At 36.0% G+C, this 19,549-nt stretch overlaps 1 protein-coding gene across 3 annotated transcripts; it reads left to right on the top strand.

Annotated features, from left to right (window-relative positions):
- Window positions 1–15,894: 15,894 nt before the first annotated feature.
- On the top strand, window positions 15,895–18,776 carry LOC133833822 (transmembrane 9 superfamily member 4-like). Of its 3 annotated transcripts, XM_062263463.1 has the most exons (4): window positions 15,895–16,014; window positions 16,781–16,821; window positions 18,129–18,246; window positions 18,390–18,776. In XM_062263463.1, exons 1-4 carry the CDS (start codon window positions 15,965–15,967, stop codon window positions 18,631–18,633), a joined length of 453 nt encoding a protein of 150 aa, XP_062119447.1. In that variant the 5' UTR covers window positions 15,895–15,964; the 3' UTR covers window positions 18,634–18,776. The 3 variants fall into 3 exon arrangements, 2 of the variants coding, with proteins under 2 accessions (XP_062119447.1, XP_062119448.1); XR_009893148.1 differs by lacking the exon at window positions 18,129–18,246; XM_062263464.1 differs by lacking the exons at window positions 18,129–18,246; window positions 18,390–18,776 and adding an exon at window positions 16,922–17,208.
- Window positions 18,777–19,549: the final 773 nt, after the last annotated feature.

Raw genomic sequence — 19,549 nt, 5'->3', positions numbered from 1 at the left:
TCGTTTCCCGGAGCTTTGGCTCGCCGTTGGTTCCCGCTCCAGGTCAATCACTGGAGGGTGAGTGGGAAGATGAGGGACAGTTGCGGGGTCAACTGTCATGATCGGAACTGCTGCTAGGGCCACCTTGGTGGATTGAAGCTCTGGCACTGGCGTCTGCTTAGGCGCGTTCTTAGCGGCTTTCCTGGCCATGACCCTCACCTTGGCGGCCCGGATCTCGAGGGCCTACTTCATCTTGTCCACAGGGTTGGACATGTTAGAGTCTTCTGAAATGATCACAAACAAAAAAGAGTTAGTAAAATGAATAAGCGAAGAAGGAAATCAAGACTAAAAGTGATCCGGGATGCACCCTTATCTGGGCCCCGGACCTGACTTAATTCTCCTAAGGCAAAAGAGTTGACTCGGTCCCCCATGTCATCCAGGTGTAGAAAGTTCCCGTATTGAAGGAACCCGGACAAGTACTTGAGGATTTCCGAGCCTACGGTAATGGGAGACGAAGGTCTCATTTCCCCTTCAGCCCCAAACACGAGGCCTCGGTGTGCTAGCCTATCCCTAACTAAGTCCCCAACTTGGGGAGCATAAGTCAAAATCAAAGGTGAGTTACCTCGCCCTGATACGCTAGCTCTGAGGGTCCTCGTATTTGGCTGTGCCTCGTCGAAGAGGGCTTCCAGCTCCTCAGAGGTGGCCGCCTACCTTTGCTGAGCTTGGTCCCTCTTTCGTTTGGCCGTGTCCGCCAGTGCCACGACCTCCACAGCCCTGATGTGTTCTAGGGCCAGCTCCTCCCTCAGTGTGGGGTCTTTCTCGCATTGTATCCCCCGGAGGCTTGGGACCTTGGTCGTTTGGTGGGCCGCGAGTATCCCGATCACTCGGAGGTTGTCAGTGTTGACGTAGCCCCCCACGTCCAAATCCTCCGCGCTCAGCTCGGAGTTAAATTTCTTCCTGTTCAGGATGAACTGGGTGAGGGGAGTCTGGGCATAGGGTCCTGCCACCCAAGATGATGAGGTGAGAATAAAAATAAAAAAAAGAGGACAAAGATAAGAAAAAAAAAACTAGGGAATGGGAAACCACTTACCCACTCGCTGGAAGTCCAGCATCAGAGTGGGGTTCTTTTCTATAAGAAACCCGGACATCATGAACCAGTAATGTCTGACGTCCGGGGGATGTTTCCAGGTGCTGGTAGGAGCAGGGTAGTTTCCCCACGGTTTAAGCCTGTAGAAGCCGTCCAGGGTCTTGTCCTTGACGTTGACTTGTGGCTCCAACTTGTAGAAGTACAAGAATTTTGCTGAGGTCGGCTCCGGGATCTCCTTCGTGACATAGAAGTTACGCCATCCCGTAAGCAGTCGGTATGCTTGGGGCACAAGCTAGAAAGGTGCGATCCCCACGAACGTCAGGAATCGCATGAAATAGTCGTGGAGCAGGAGCATGGCTCCCGCACTGATGTGGCCTACGCTCCAGGCCCCGAATCCACCCACAGAGGTGTGGGCCTTCTCCTCTCTCCTAGCCAGGCGGTTATGGAACATTCCGGGAGTCAACTCCATGCCCAAACGCTTCTTAAGGGTGTATAGCATCTGGTAGTTCCGGAATAGGTTTGGCACCACGTCCATCTCCCACCTGTTGCCTTTGGGAGTCTTGGGCCCGGGTAGAGTGATAGGGGCCGCGTTAACTTGTTCCTCCGAGTGAAGGGTGACGCCCGAGGTCATGGCTAATAATCTGGGAGCAAAACAGAATAAAACAAACAAACCAAGTAGTCAGTACCAAAACCCAAGAAGGTTGGTTAAGGTACAGTGGCTCTCCTATGAACTGCTTGGAAGAGTCCCCTCCAAATTAGGTCCGGGATCACCAGGGATTCACAACATCCTAATCAGGAACAAAAAAGAAAGACTACACTCCTAAGCCGGCCCATCGCCGCTTTTCCGGGAACCACCCGAACCCGAAGGGGTCCAAAGCAGCCCGGACCAGGTTGTCTTTCCCTAACACTCTAATTCTAAGCACATGCAAGGTCTAGCAGCCTAAGCAGATAAGCAAAATAACATAAAATCTATATATATATGGAGGTGTAAAGGTGAAAATCAGGAAAGCTTACTTTAAATTGCTGGTCGTGAAAATTGGTGGTTGTCCGGTGACAGTGAAAGCCTGGGGGGTATTTATAAGAGCCAAAGTGCTGGTTTTGATCTAACGGTTGGGATCGACCCCCCCCATCAGACGGTCTAGGATCGTGCAGGGACATTAATGGATCCACTCGAGTACTGGATCACGGTAACCCCGAGGCGCGATCCGCGCCGCTCTGATCCAACGTCCTAGAAAGAGGAGCACTTCAAAGGTCGCCCCATCCTACGGTCCTCCTTGTCGTAGAAATAATAATGGGAAACATCCGTGCGAATGGGATGCTTTGTGAACCGAGCTGACATGATAGCCCTAGCATAGTGACCCTTGAGGTATTTACTGACCTTTTAGGATCAAGTGCCATCAATACGACAATTGCTAGGGGACACGTGTACCCCTCATAATGAACCGGGGCCTTGGTAAACGAACTCGGACCTTGGTAAATGGTCCAGGCTCGTTGGATGCGGTCCAGGTCAACGTGGCAGGCGGTAGAACCACTCTCGTCCAGCACGTAATGCCCCTTGCCGCGGACCCGTCACTTTAGAAACGAACCGGGAAATGCCGGGAAGATTCGGGACTGAGACAAGCCTCCACCGCACAGGCCCAGGCGAAGGCTTAGGGGGTAAATGTTATCTTCGTTTCCTTCAGGGCACCCGGGTCCACGCTTCAAGCCCGTGGGCCGCCCGAGTGAGTTTGGGCCCAAACCGGGCCCGTTTGGCAAAGAGTAAAATAGACGTTGGCAGCCCAAGTCTAGATGAGGCCCAAAGGGCATCCGGGGAGTGTCGTCCGGGATGGTCATACGAGAGATGGTATGAGCGTGGCTTCCGGATCGGGAGTCGGTATGACCCTGGTAAATGATCCGGGCCCCTGGTAAACGGTACGGGACCTTGACGGATGGAGGGGGACGTGGGTAAACGAACCCGGGTCGATTGTTCGAGGTTGGCAAGGTATAGCGTCCGTGACCCTGACTTTGTCCCATGAATTGTGGGGGTTGTCCCCACGCTTCACATACAAAAAAGGCTACCTTGGGATTGTATGTCGTTGTTTCAGACCTGCGCCGCCACTGCTCTGACCGATCTTGTCCCCTGAATCTTCCTCGTAACCCGAGATGCCCAGACCAAAGCTCCAATTTGTCGCATGATAGATGTGATTTGGGCTGGTCCAGTGGGCTCAAATTAGTGTATTTTCTATGTTTTAATCTTTTGTATTGGGCTTCCATTAGAGAAGTCAGCGATATTTATACCCTTATTGGGCCCGGGTCAGCCCGGCCCAAGCCCAGTGCACCCGTAAACCTATAAATACAGGTAGTGGGGGATTGAGGAAGGGAGATCTCTGGCTTGTACGCAGTTACTCTGCTGAAACTTGTAGAAAACTCCATTGTTATAGATTCTCTAAGCTCTAATACAATTGTCTCGTGGACTAAGGCTCATTAACGCCCCAACCACGTAAAAACCTTGTCTTTATTCCATAAATCCTTTCTTCTAAGCTCACTAATCTTTTGTTATTAAGGTTTCTGAAAAACTCGGTAAACAATATGTTTTCTTAATTTTTCTAATTTTTTTAAATATTAACAATCTATTTATTTAAATAAAGGCACTATAAAATTGATCTATATCACTCTATCTATTTTCTTAGTTTCTCTCATATTTTTATTCAAAATTCTCTAAAAACAATATATTTTTATTCTATTTTAAAAAAATAATGATAATAATAATTAAGTCTCTTTTATTTTATTTTCTACATGTCTATCTATATATAATAATAAATTAATTACTATTAAATCTATTTTATTTTATCTGAGTTTCTAAACATATATCTATATATAATGATAAATTAATTAACTAATTTAAATATAAATATTTAAATGTCTTTTTAAATGAGATATTTTTTTAAAAAATATTATAATTAAAATGAATCATGCATGCATATATAAATATATATTTAAATGATTTAAAAATTAAATTACAACACAATTATATAAAAGAAAATATATTATGATTTACTCTATTTTAGTCAAAAAAATTTCTGAAAATCCAATACGAACTCTTTGTTCGATAAATTTTTAATAATTTATTTTACCATTTTAAAAATAAATGGTCCAAATAAGTAATCAACCAAAATACATGTGGTTTAAATAATCTATCTATATATATTCCTATTCTTAACGTTTTGACAAAACACGAGGTCTGAAAGTTATTTTTTTAAATAAAGGGTAAATCAAGTAATCAGCTAAAAAAAAAGTTCAAAATAGTGTGAACCCTTACACAAAACATATTATATATAATTTACTTTTTATAAAGAATTTTGAACCTTTTGAATACATACATGGTCCAAAAGTTAATTTTAAAAAATAAAAGTTCAAAATAGGTAATCGGTCAAAATAGAGTGTTCAAATAATCGATCTATCTATTTATAGTTTTAACCTTTTGACAAAACACAAGGTGTAAAAATGAATTTTTAAAAATGAAGGGTAATCGACCAAAATAACTCTTGCATAAAATATAAATTTATTTATACATAATTTAGACTTTTTATAAAAAAAAAATCATGCAAAGTGTATAATAATAATGAATATATGAATAAAATTCGCGTACAACAAGCTGTTTGAACTTTGTTTTCGGCATTTTAATTATTTGTTATACAATGAACACAATCATAAAAAAAAATCGGGTCAAGACGCGTCCATGTGTCCATATAAGGAACATGTTGTACGAGTAAGGTGAAAAAGACTATTTACCACACAATCTTCCCAATAAAATTTAAAAATATAATTTTTTTTATCATTACAAAAATTGTGCAAAGCGCGGTTATGTTTTCTATTATATATATGTGTAAATGTGAAAGTAATTAGTTACTTAACCAGACAAAGAAAAAAATAGACACGATTTGATATTTTTTTTTAAATATAGTAAAAAAATAAGTACAATAATAAATAATTAAATAATTTGAGTTGAAGATGAGACGACTGAATAAGAGACTCTCTGCAAAAAGGTTCGACGAAAGAGGGAGGAGAAAGTTGACGTCACAGAGAAGAGGAGTTGAATAGATGAAAACTCAAAATGGTAAAGTGAAATTGTATTTGTGATTTTGAATTGTAATATTAAATTACGAAAAATAAAGATTAAATAATATAAAATAAAACAAAATAGAATAAGTTCCCTTTTTTAAATACTAAATTAATATTGTATAATAAAATTAATATAAAAATAATCAAATAAAAATGGGTATCATATTTGCACCCCAAAATTTGATTAAGACACCCCTTTTTTAATAAAATATAATATAGAATATATTTTTTTTTCAACTTATGCTCACATTTTTCTTTTTCGTATTCTAAAAAATTCATATAAATAATATATTTTTTAAATATTTAAATAAAGAAATTAAAACAAAAAAATATATTAAAACTTGTTAAAGTAAGATTTCAATCTCTAAAAATGTATACATTATGTTATACCCAAATTTTGGCATTGCCATGTGGCCGCCCGCGAAGCTGATGACGTATCAAAACAAGTGGTGAAGTGAAAAGACATCGCAATCAACGTCACTCACCTAGAAGGATGACCTCGTCATTCCCTCAACACTTATGTGGAAACGGACCTCGTCAACCGTAGGAGGGAGAAGTCCTAGCCAATGACCCTAGCCAATCGAGCTAGCCAATTGCCCTAGCCAGTCGCGCTAGCCAATCGCCAGGAGCACTAGCCAATTGCTAGTGGCACTCACCACCCTAGCCATCTTCCGCACTAGAGTAGGCCTTTGCCCTCTACATGAATAGGACATGTCGGATTACCATTTTTGGTGAGACAGAAACCTGCATTCATCCAAGTATACTGAAAATTAGCCTAATCGGGAAATAAGTTGCCACCATCAACCCTTCTCATCTCCGTGACTATAAATAGTGCAAATGCAAGAGGGGGATCTGACTGATGGATCTAGCTAGTTGGCTCATCAAGTCAGTAACTGTTCATTTTCAGAGAGAGCTCCTACTCTCCATTACTGTAACTGCCCCAAGAACAAGATCAAACTCAGTGTACTTGTTCTTGAGGGTTCAAAGTTCATCACAAATAATATTGACTAAAGTGAACGTAGGTCATCTTTTTGGGGTTGAATCAAACGACTATAAATCTCTGTCTCTTTCATTTATTACCGCATTTATTTCTCTTTTCTTTGGCTCACTGTTCACAACTGAGATTCTATTTTGGGATTTTACACACAAAATAACTCTTCATTTATTGCTCTGTGCAAGTTGACGAAAAAAAGACTCAACATTTTGGTGCTTTCATTGAGAGTGTTAGTCTCGGAGTAGGATATCCTCACCTACCACCCAAGGTTGTCTACCCCCTCGTTGGTCATGGCACCTAGGCGTGGTCCAGCCAAAGAAAACAGCCCTGTAGTCCCACCAAACCCTCATCCTCCTCCTCCTCGGAACGCTGAGGAAGATTCTCGTGAGAACCTAGAAGAAGGCAATGGTGACCACATCCCCCAATAGTACGAGGTAGCTCGGGAGAAGGTCGCCCCCCTAAGAAAGGAGATGGCGTGACTGCCCGTCGTGAACATTGCTGCGGTAGCTGAGATGGATGCTAAGTGACGAGATATGGAGTAGTGCAAGAAAGAGGTGACCCTCAGCTTCGAAACGGTCATCCGCATGGAAGTGAGGGTCTCCAAGCTTCCTCAGGGTGACCCCATCCATGAACGGAGATAGGGTGGAGCAATCAACCGCTTGTCACTAGGGGCACAGTGAATTCTGATAGATCTCGATCCATGGAGGAACGACCCTCTCAGCCTCCAAACTAGAGAGGTCAACGACCACCCCAGGCGCGCGCCCCTGGTGGAGTTTTGGTTAGTTGCTCACTTCATAGCCAACCATGTGGGCGAGGTGAGGAAGTTAACAGTGCTGACGCTAACAGTGTCTTCACGCGCCCTTGAGAAAAAATAGAGCTTAGGAATGGCCTTGAACTGTGCGAACGTCTGAATGACTGACGAGGTGACACCCAAGGCCAAACGTCGAGGATATAGACAATCTGTGTGACCATCTGAACGCTCGAACGGAAGAGAAAGGGGACCATCCCAGATTGAGGAGCTTACAAGGGCGATCAAATAGATGTGCAAAGTCCCAAATGGCAAGGCCATGATTGGCGAGACCATGGATGACCCCTTCCTTGCCCAGATTGAGGAGCTCAGAAGGGCGATTAGAGAGATGGAAGAGGTTCCAAACGGCGAGGCCATGATTGGCGAGGCCACGGATGACGAGACCAAAAAAGGCAAGGCCATGAATGGCGAGGCCACGTGAGGCGAGGCCATGACCGACGAGGCCACCCCTAGCAAGGTTGCCATTGGCGACGGTGTTGTCGGCAGTGACCTAAATCCTAATATATCCTGAAGAGAGGCCCAAAGCAAAAGAGAGTTGGCAGTAGCCCCTCATTCAGAAGCCATGCCTTGAACATAGACCAGAAAGCGCCTTGGTTTAGCAAAAGCGACAATCACTTGGTGCCGAAAGATATGAGGCACTGAAAGCAGAAGTGCAATAGTTGGAGGAGAATGTTTCATTCATGAAGCCTTCTCCCCTCATGGGTCACAAATTCGATGCTCGTTCGCTGACCGAATGGGACTTGGAAAGCATGCATCGACTTTTGCGACCTCAGCGAAGCGTGCCCCAAAGATTGCTTTCCACTCCCTCGAATTGACTAGATCATCGATGCAACCTTAGGCCATGAGTTTCTATTGTTCATGGATGCTTACTCCAACAAGCTCATGCCTCTCGACCCAAAGTACACATATTAGTGATTGGTCAACATAGTGTTCAAGGACCAGATCGGAAGGAAAGTAAAAGTCTACGTCGACAACATGCTAGTGAAGTTAAAAAAAAGATAAGGGGCACGTCGCTGATCTAGGGGAAGCTCTCGCCATTCTTCTCTGGTACAACATGAAGCTAAACCCGCAAGAATGGCATTTCAGAGTCGTTTATGGAAAGTTCTCATGACGCATCATCAATTCTATAGGGATTGAAGAAAACCCATACAAGATCAAGGTTCTTGGAGTCCCTTGAAAAGACCAAGGATGACAAATCCTAACCAGAAGAGTCTTTGATCTAAGTCGCTCCATCTGAAAGTCCGCAGATAAGCGCATCCTATTCTTCAACCTCCTCAGTGGAAGTAAAAAGTTTGAATGGACTGACAGCAAGACCACGAGTGGCGAGGCCATGAATGGCAATGCCACAATCGGCGAGGCCACAGATGATGAAGACTGCGACGCTACAATCGGTGACGATGACAAACACGGCAAGGCTAGAATCGACAAGGCCGCATATGACGAAGACGATGAGGCCGTGATCGATGAGGCCACGATCGGCGAGGCCGCAGACAATAAAGACGGAAAGGTCAAAATTGGTGAGGCCGCACACGATGAGGACGGCAAGGCCATGATTAGCGAGGCCATGAATAGCGAAGCAACAGATGGTGAGGCCACAGACGACGAGGCCACAATTGGTGAGGCCACCATCAAGGAGAATCAAAAGAGACATTCTCACAACCATCATGATTTCTCCAAACCCCCTATAAGGTCTAATATTGAATGGTGAAGCCTGTTAGGTCAGGCCAACCGATCATGAGAAAGTGACACTTATTACAAAGGACCCAAGGGGCTACGATTGGTTCCCAGGTCTCATCACGAAAACATGAGAGCCATTATAGGCGATCGGGTGAACACAAGCAACTTGCCCTTCCAGGCGAGCCATTACAAGCGTCTGAGCAAAATAAGCTGTTCACTCGAGATTAACGAGAGCCATAACATGCACGAGAGAGGACCTCCGTGTTGGTAACTGGTTTACCATGTGCGCATCGGAATGCATAGGGTTGTGGACCAAGGGATTTAAAAAAAAATTATTTAAACAAACTTTAAATAACATAATCCATTAATATGCGTACATTAATCAATGAGAAAGAAAAGATATTTACCAGTTGTAGAACTATCAAGATTCCTCGTTGTCTTTTTGTATCTCCAACGAACATCCAATCCAAAGCAGCCTCCAAAATACTCAGACCAAGATCTTCCAAGATGTATCTCTACACCTCAAGACGTGTGTGGGCACGTAAAGTTATGGTGGGAATTTTGTGGTTCATGAGATATTCTCAACACATGAGATTTTGGAATTTTTCAGGTCTGAGACAAATTTTAGGGATAGAGAAAAATAATACGATATATTTTTTTCTATGTGAAAAGCTTTAGAATTCTCTAGAATCTTGTTGTTGTGTTGAAACTAATTTTCTATCAAATAGATTTATAAAAAGAATAATAAGATCAAAATTCAAATTATAAATCAATTATCAAATAAAAAAAAAATCATGACCTGGTCTTGGACCTTGTTACATGCGAATCCCAGTGCTTGCACTGTGATTGGCGTGTAGCACATCCCATTTTTCAGGGATATGTGTCTTAACCACTTTTATTTAATTATTATTTAATAATCATTTATTCAAAAACTAGAAAATATAACCGTGCTTCACGCAGTTTTTGTGATGATTAAAAAATTTATATTTTTATATTTTATTGGGAAGATTGTGTGGTAAAGAATCTTTTTCACCCTACTTGTACAACATGTTCCTTATATGGACACGTGGACGTGTCTTGACCTCGATTTTTTTTTATGATTGTGTTCATTGTATAACAAATAATGAAAATGTCGAAAACAAAGTTCAAATAGCTTGTTGTACACGTAATTTTATCCATATACTTATTATTATTATACACTTTGCATGTTTTTTTTTTTTTTTATAAAAAGTCTAAATTATGTATAAAGAAATTTATGTTTTCTACAAGGGTTATTATGGTCGATTACCCTTCATTTTTAAAAATTAATTTTTACACCACGTGTTTTATCAAAAGGTTAAAAATATTAAATGATAGATCGATTATTTGAACACTCTATTTTGACTAATTACCTGTTTTGAACTTTTATTTCTTAAAATTAACCTTTGGACCATGTATATGTTCAAAAGGTTAAAAATTCTTTATAAAAAGTAAATTATATATATAATATGTTTTGTGTAAGGGATCACACCATTATGAACCTTCATTTTTAGCCGATTATTCGATTGGACCCTTTATTTTAAAAAAATTAACTTTTAGACTTCGTGTTTTGTCAAAACGTTAAGAATAAGAATATATATAGATAGATTATTTGAACCACATGTATTTTGATCGGTTACTTATTTTGACTCTTTATTTTTAAAATGGTAAAATAAATTATTAAAAATTTATCGAACAAAGAGTTCGTATTGAATTTTCGGAATTTTTTTTTTTGACTAAAATAGAATAAATCAGAATATATTTTCTTTTATATAATTGTGTTGTAGTTTAATTTTTAAATCATTTAAATATATATATTTATATATGCATGAACATTTCATTTTAATTATAATATTTAAAAAAATATATTTCATTTAAATATCTCTATTTAAATTAGTTAATTAATTTATCATTATATATAGATAGATGTTTAGAAACTAAGATAAAAAAAAATTGAGTTAACAGTAATTAATTTATTATTATATTTAGATAGATATTTAGAAACTAAAATGTAGTGCACCAATTTTTTTTTTTAGATTATTTAAATTTTTGTGATTTATTTTATTGTTAAGTGTGATGAATTGTTTTATTTAAATGTTGTTTATTTAATTTAGTTGTTGTTTGTTTTATTTGATTGTTTATTATTTTATTTAATTGTTAGAATTGTTTGGTATAATCTTTTGAATTTAAATTTGTTAATTGTTTGTTTGGTTAATTAATTTAATAAGTGATTAATTATGTAACATGTTTATTTTACTATTAGTGTTACATTTTAAATAAGTGTGACAATTGAGGTAATTATGTGAGTTATGGTTGAATGCACTAAGGTGCATGGTAGATAGTGATGCACCCTAGTGTTTTAGTGTGTGCTAGTATATGGTAATAAGGTGCACATGTGTGGATTTTCTACACATTTTATAATTGCCATTTATTTGATATTTTTGGGTAGTTTTATTTTAATAAGTAGGAAATTAAATAAATAAATAAAAACAAATAAATGATATGGCAAGTAGTGGACGTGTAGTGTAGGAAATGGAGTGACATCTTTTTTTTTCCATTATTTTCTAAGGAGAATAAAAGTTAATTGGATGAGGATAGACATTTTGGGAAACTACTATTTGACTCCAATCTTTTATAATAAAAGAAAAATAAAAGAAATTATGAGAAAATAAAATAGAAAAAGGAAACTTACCATTTTGTGTTGGTGAGACTTTATTGAGAGAGTTGAATAAAGGGGAAAGGAAAGGAAGAGGAGGGCATTTTTCCTTGTGGCTGCCGTGACCTAGAGAGAGAGAGAGAGAGAGGGTGGCGTGTAGAGAGAGAGGGAGAAGAAGAAAGAAAGGAAGAAAGAAGAAGAAGGTGAAGAGGAACCAATTCTAGAGTATGTTTTCTTGTATTTTTGTTTGTCAAATCTCTTTTCTTGATTATATGTTATTGACTTTGTTTATTTGTTATGTGTGATTGGATTCTTTCTCCTCCTCATGGTGGTTTTCAAATAAAACCCTAGGCTTGAACAAGGGGTGTGAAGTTTGGGTGTTGATCATATTGTGTTCTTGATTTTACAATCAAGAGAGGTAATGGTCTTTCTTAGCCTATATATTGGTTTTGATGGGTTTATCTTTGAGGTTTTTGATGGTGATGCTAATGGTTGATTATTGTAGGATTGATGATTATGATTTGTATTTTTAAGAGAATATGATTTGTTTAAAAAGGGCTCATGGGTATGATTGAGAAAATGGATTTGATAGGTTTTATAATGAGGTTATATTTTATGTTTATATTGCTATGGTTATTTTTTTTTTAATCTTTGATTTATGTAAAATGGCAAATGATGATTTTAGAAATATGATAAGAAGTATGTGATTTTTGTACCAATGAATCTTGTTATGCATAAAAGGAGGAATGATAGAAATATGTTAGGGTTATTATAAAGGCATGTTTATGAGATATGATGTTTATGAATTTATGTATGTTATTGCCATTGTTATTGTTGTTGGATTTCATGTGTAGATTCAATGGAATAGAAAAATTGGTTTTATAAGATTTCATGTGAATATGTTAGTAATATTCTTAGAATTATGTATATAATAAGAGTATGATGAGATTTTGGACATGTATGATTTTATGTGAAATTTTTGGGATAAAAGATGAATCTCATGAGAAATTAAGCTTGCTGATTTTTGTAAATAATTGGGTAAAAGTTTGATAAAAAAATGATTTGCATGCATAAGTAATGTCCTTGATGTTATGTTAATTTTATGAAATTAAAAAAGGTATTTTAAGTCCCATTAAAATGATATTTTACTCAAATAATTACCTACATAATTTTATTGAATTTTTTAGAAAATATGAGTTTTTAAATTGAATATGGTGATTTTTAAAGATAAAAATAGTTGCTGGAATTTTTGTAAGAAAATGTGAAGTGAGTTTCACTAAAATGAATTTGATGAGTTTTTGGAACAAATTATTTTTTTCCTAAGTTATGGTAATATTGAAAAATGGTATTTTAAAATGGTAGGAATGCATATTTTGATAAGTTATGATTTTCCTTTATTTTGATTGAGAAAAATATTTAGATTCTATTTATTTGTGATTTTTGAAGAAAATAAATGGTGGCTGAAAGTTTGTTTTAAAAATGTTAAAAATGGTTATTTAATTGTCACATATGGATTTATGTTACATAAAACTAAGTCTTAAATAATTTAAATAAAAATATATTTTCCACACTTAAAAATATATTTTCTCACATCATTTATGTAACACAATGATAGAATTTATTTTTCTAAAGAAACATATTAAAAATAGGTATTTTAATTAATTCCAAGTTTTTGGTTAATTCTTTGTAATTTGAGATTAATGAATGAAATTGCCACATATTTTATTTTTAAGCTAAATCAAATTATTTTATAAAATAAAATAATGTTTTGAGAAATTTAATCAACTTAGAAATTTTAAGAAAAATAAAGCATGTTATATGTCTATTGATTTTTAAATCAATAAAAGTAAGAAATGTAGAATTATCGTTTTTAAAAACGTCACAATTACGTAATGTTCCCACGTATGCATGTTACATGCAACTCCACTTTTACGTCCAAAATTATGTTTATTATTCAACTATGTGGTTTTTATAGAAAGATCATGCATGTAAAATGGGTAAAATGAGAATTATTCTTTTTATGGCTTTATGTGTAGTTAAGAATAATTGCGTGTTACGTGTAACTGTTATTATGAGTGCATGACCCATGCACACATAAGTTGTATGGAAGGGCAAAATAGTAATTTTATGAACCTAAGAAATGTTTTTTTGATTATGATATAGGCTCGTTGAAAGATTATGAAAATTTCTTAGCTTGGACCTGAGGTAAGGAAGTTAGATAGATTCTATGATTTTATGCTATGAATGGTAAGACTGTTGTATGAATGAATTGTTATGAAATATGAATGCCATAATGTGATGATATGTTGAATATGATATGTGTATGGATGTTAGATACATCAAACAAGTTACGATGTTAGATACATCAAACAGATTACGATGTTAGATACATCAAATAGATTACGATGTTAAATACATCGAACGAGTTACTATAGCTAAAGACGTAACTCCTAGGGCGGACGCGCCGAGGTTTTTCAAGGACTAGAGACTCCTGTTTACCTCATAGGGTGACATGGACAACTAGCGAGCCATGCTCATCATGTATGCTGTATGATTGTGATATGATGATATGTTACAGTTACGTTATGATATGCAATGATGATATGTTACGATTATGTTATGATATGCCATGATGTTTTAGATGAACGTTAGTGTTTGTATTTGTTGTATTCTTACTTGCTTATTGTTTGTACTTCCTTACTGGGCTTTTAGCTCACCCCCCTTACTTTCCTTCTAGGTATTAAATAAGATTTCTTTATGGCACGCGTGGTGACGTGAGGAGTTCTATCATCATGGGGTGTATGGTGTGGGGTAATCCTATGGACGGAAAAACGATCATCGTAGAACGCCATTTAAATTATGTTTTGTTTAAGAGACTTTCCTAAATTATCAGTGGGACTCAGTTATTTAATTTTGTTTCTTTTAAACTTTGCATAAAAATTTATGTTTTCTTTTAAAACTAATGGCGCCAACTTGCATGGTTTTAAGCAAGTCCCCACTGAGACTTTGATAATGAGTGGTATTCTTTTATAAACTATGTTATGCGAATGTTTTATAAGTATTAATCTAGGGTGTTCTTTACATAAAATAAAATAAAAGAGAGTTAATTATTATTGTTAATATTTACAAAAATAGAATAAAATATATTGCTTTTATAAAAAGTTGAATAAAAAATGAGAAAATAGATAGAGTGATTCAGAGAAATTTTAGAGTGTCTTTATATAAATAAATAGATTTAAAAGATTTAATTTTTTTTTAGAAAAACTAAGAAGACACATCATCTTCTTGATGCTCTCGTTTATATAAATATATAGATTTATAATATTTAAAAAAAAATACAATATGAGTAAGGAAATTGTAATATTTTTTTTTATAATGATAGAAAATTATTGTTGACCCTCGATTTGGCCAACGACACAGAGTCAAATATACGACTGGAAATGAGACGACAATTAAGAGTTTAATCTAATGGAAAATAAGAAAACACCAACAATTTATAGTGGTTCGGCCCCAAAGAATGGTAATGACCTGTGTCCACTTAGTGCTATTATTAATATTGAGTCCCAATGCCATGATTAAAGAACTAGGGTTCTTGAGTTTCACAAACCTTGGGAGAATTACAATAATACGATGGATAATCGCACTATAGCTCTCTCTCTCTCTCTCTCTCTCTCTCTCAATATTCAGGAAAAAGATTCAAAGATCGAAAGTCCCCTCCTTGAGCTATTTCATGCATATTTATAGGCTCAAGGGGGGGTTACATGGGCGATTAGGCCTTAACTCTCCTTAATATCCGTGTATCAAGGTAATAAAGATGAAATAATAAATATAATTATCACAAGATCACAATCTCATAAGGGAATAAACCGAATCATACGACCAGCCTAGTCGTACCTAATAGTTAGTCTTGATGAAGCAATGTGCAGCTGGTCGATAACCGAACAACACTTCTTCGCTTCAACTCTGCCACGTGTCAACCACGTGTGAGTAATCCTTGTCACGTCATGAGCAACCGTTTTTTGGTAAACATTTGCCCCCCAAGTTTACTTTGCTGCGACCAGCATAAAGTAAACTTAGGAAACTGACCCTTCGCTTACCCCACCAATACTACAACATTTATGAGCATATATTACGGTAAATAAATGACATATATTCAAAGTGTTATTAATAAAATAAGTAACTACATCCCATACAAAAAAAAAACACGGTTTCATTTATAAAAAAAAACACGGAATAAAAAAAAGGTTGTAGGCGCCAAAATGAAGCGGCAAACTTAATATCACCAAAATAAAATGAAATCATCTGAATCCCCATCCCCATCTAATCTTCTAAATCCCTAATCCACAACCTAAACTATTCCCAGCCGCCTCCTCTGCCCATCCCGTAAGTTCTCCATTCCTTTGAACTGCTGGAGCAGGAACCCAAAAGCAACTCCTTCTCCCACAAGCCTCGACAGTTTGAGCTTTGATCTAGTTCCCAAAAAGAAATTCTCTTTCAAGAACAAAGCTCTGAAGAAAGACCCCGACCTTGATTCAAATAGAGAGAAAGAGGCTGAAATTTTAAAACTAGAGAAAATGGGCTACACGGTTCCGGATTCGCCTGGGTTTCGAAACAAGACGGGCAAGGTTTTGGTGATTAAATTCAATGGTTCCGAGATTGGTGAGTTTACAATTTTGGACCTTGATTCTTGCGAGGTAAGGTTAATTGGCTGTGTTAGAGCATTGTTTGTTCACAGGCTTCGAAATTATCGAGTCTACGGAGGTCTTGTAATGAATTCAATTCTGTTCGAGCAAGTTGAGGGGTGTGTTTTCGTAATGGCGTCTCATCAGATTTGAATTCATCATGCCAAGGCCACTGATTTTTATCTTAGAGTCAGGAGCAGGCCCATAATTGAGGACAGTAGTGGTGTGAGGTTTCCTTCTTATTATATTTTGTACTCTAATTATGGATTGTGCTTGTGGTGGTAGCCAAGTGAGATCTGATTCTGATATTAACTACAGAAGCTATAAAGCTGGAGACTCTGTTCCTTTATATGTCAGTAAAATGGGGCCCATTCAAAATCCCAGGTGATTTTACTGTTCATTCATCTCTGTCTTTACTTTTAGAAATTTAACTTGTAACTACCAATGCCCTTCTGTATTGTGATTTCATTTGTGAATGTGTTCAAGTTTGTCAAGTTGGTGGGATTTGAAATGTGTTCAAGTTTTAGTTAACTAATTTTGAGTTGGTATTATGATCAATATACGTGGTTTTATTGTATAATTTGTATTTTTTTTTGGGACATCGATACATAACTTGAACACTAGGAATAAATTTTCTTGTACAAATTTCATACTAATTCAAATGCTATTATTGAACTTTTGAAAGTCATTTGTGAGCTGAGATGCATAGGGATTTCACTTTGGATTGACTAATGGATTATGCATTTTTTGCCTCTTCTTTTTTTCATTCTATTTTCAGTGAAACATACCACTATTTTGATCTTCCATTCTGTAAACCAGGTATTTTCATCTTAAATTTAAGTTTTTCTTTTCCTCTAATATGTTTTCTATAACCTTTATATATATAAAAAAATTCTCCGTATCTCTATCATAATGACAGATTATTTCAAGGAAAAGAAGCAAACTTTTGGTGAGATGTTAAATGGAGATCATCTCATCAACGCACCATATGGGCTTGAGTTTCTAGTAGAGAAAAATTTCACAGTGGCATGTTCGAAAAATTTGACCGAGGAACAAGTTTCTCAATTTAAAAATCTTCATTCATCATAAACCACCTCTATTTTGCTTTTAGATTTTATGGATTATTGTATTATAATTGCTTAACTGCATATTTACAGTGTGAGTACTAATATATAGAAATCAAAAGTGAGTGATACTTGAAATGACATCTCTTATCTCAAGTGTGGTACCAAAATATTAAATGAATGAAATTGGAGTATAGATGCATTTGATGTGCTAATAATCCACATTTTTTGATTTATTGTTATATAATTTCAAATTTTAGCATTATTTAGATTCTAAGGTTGTCCTTAGGATGTTGGAAAAGGGATTATAGTTCTACATAAGAGTATGCTTAATTGAGTAGGTAGTATTAAGCTTTCTTTATTTATTTGTAAGGTTATTTGAGTGAATACCAATACTGTTTGAGTTTTAGGTCTGTCTAAGCCTGTTCATGTCATTAGTAGACTAGCTAACTAAGATAGGTGATCTATGGTGGCGATCCTAATAAATTTTCAGTATTAATTCTTGCTTGAACTCTTATTTATTATAGTGGTACTAAGTGTTTTTATTTATTATAGCTAGCTTATTAAGTATATTATAATTAAAGAATCCAGAATGGTGTCTCACATTCTTTGCAGCAGCACTAAAGGCCTCTCTGTGGCTTATATCTAGCTTTAAAGTTGGCTTTAAAGTTGGGGGTGGGTGTCTGTTGTGGGGTTTTGGTGGCTTGTTTTTTTTGTGATTGTTTTGTAAACACGGTATTCCTCCGCCAAAAGTGAGGGCTCTCAATAATGTTGAGAGGGGCTCAGTCTCTAACTAAGGTCTCTATCTCTTTTTCAAAAATAAAAAAGAATAGAACTCTACGTAAACTACTTCAAAGATACTCTTGCTTCTTTCTAACCAAAGCTATTTTCTTATGCTTTTACTTGGTATTCCTCAACTTCTAATGACTTAAGAGAAAAATCAAATCAATGTATCTGTGCTTTTCTTTGTTTTTCTTTTCTGCTCTCTGCTATTTTCAGTTTGGCTTTAATTGATTATGTTTGTTCGATACACAATTAGTGCTTCCTTAAATTTCTTATAAGTGGAAGCAATTTCATTGGGTACTTCAACTTTATGGGTGACACATGGTAAAACATTTGAGACATGGATTTGTCTGCTTGCTCATTTGCTTTGTGGCTATTGCACAGATGTAATTCTAAGGTATATATGTTCTTTTGAAGTTTATGTGGTATATCTAGATTTATTATTATAATTTATAAAAAAGTCTTTGGTCAAATTTTTTTCTTCAAGATTATCATAATAATATAACAACAAATTTATTAGATTGTATTTCCTGCTTTCAGATTATGCCAGGAGATTGTGTTTTTGAAAGTTGAAGTTGCAGAGCTTCTATTACCAAGTATTTTTGTAAATCTAGTCGGGAGGAGAGACTTAGATATTGATCTTCAACAATTTATATCCTTGTACGTTTTTTTTCTTCTTTCTCTTTTTTCATTAGTTTATTTTTTGTTTTCTGTCATTTCATGTATTGAAACTATAATAATGCTGAATGATTGTCGTAATTTTTTATTTTTTAAAAATAAATGACCTTTGTATGAAATTAAATAAAGGAAACAGATAACTCTAAGCAACTTATTCTAGTTTTGATTTCTAGGAAACAAAATAATTATTAAAACAAGTTTATCAGAGTCAACAATCTATATAAAATCTCATTTTCATGATATGTTTATGTGTTTATTTTTACAATAATCTAGTTTATAAACTTTGACAAAAGTTGAATCTGCCTTATTCATCTACTTCTAGAGACGGAACATAAATTCATTAATTTTCTCGGTCTATTTTTTTATTCGTTTTTTTACTTTAGTTGATCCAGAATCAGTAATGTAATGTACCTGAGCACATTTTAGGTAGATGTTTAATTCATATTGGGAAATTGTTCGATTGTTATTGGGTGAACCTTTACTGGTCTTATGCCGCATTATGTTACATCTGCTCATTATTAGGAGGAAATGAATTGAATTTTTTGTCATTTCTTTATATGTAGGTTCAAGAACATATTTTTACGAAGTCTAATAAATTAATGAAATCAATTCAAGTCTTGCTGAATGCCTTGAATGAACTTTGATTATGTTATGTCACAGATAGATCTTATTGTGTACAATCCACGCAAGGAAATACGAAGGTTTATTATATTATATTATTTTATACAGTTTCTTATTTATTTGTTGAAATTTATGTTGTTTTGAGGTTGTTGAGTGTTCTACTCACAATGTATACATTGTGTCGTAATGTGCTAAGACTTCTAGTAATGGCTCTAAATCACGTTCTCCACTTCTGGAAAGGCTACAATGTCATTGTCGACTTCTTTATGGAAGAAGGTAATTTTTCTTGCAAATATGCTAATGCAACACATTTTTTTGGTTGGTTTTGCTTTTTTCTTTGGAACTGGCTATGGCAAAAATTTAGCCTTCAATTTTGTTTAATGCATTAATATTCTAAGTTC

The sequence above is a fragment of the Humulus lupulus genome, chromosome 5 (genome assembly GCF_963169125.1).
Source record: "Humulus lupulus chromosome 5, drHumLupu1.1, whole genome shotgun sequence".
Taxonomy (NCBI): Eukaryota; Viridiplantae; Streptophyta; class Magnoliopsida; order Rosales; family Cannabaceae; genus Humulus; species Humulus lupulus.
Note: the sequence above shows the minus strand (reverse complement) of the source record. Positions and strands in the feature narration are given on the sequence as shown.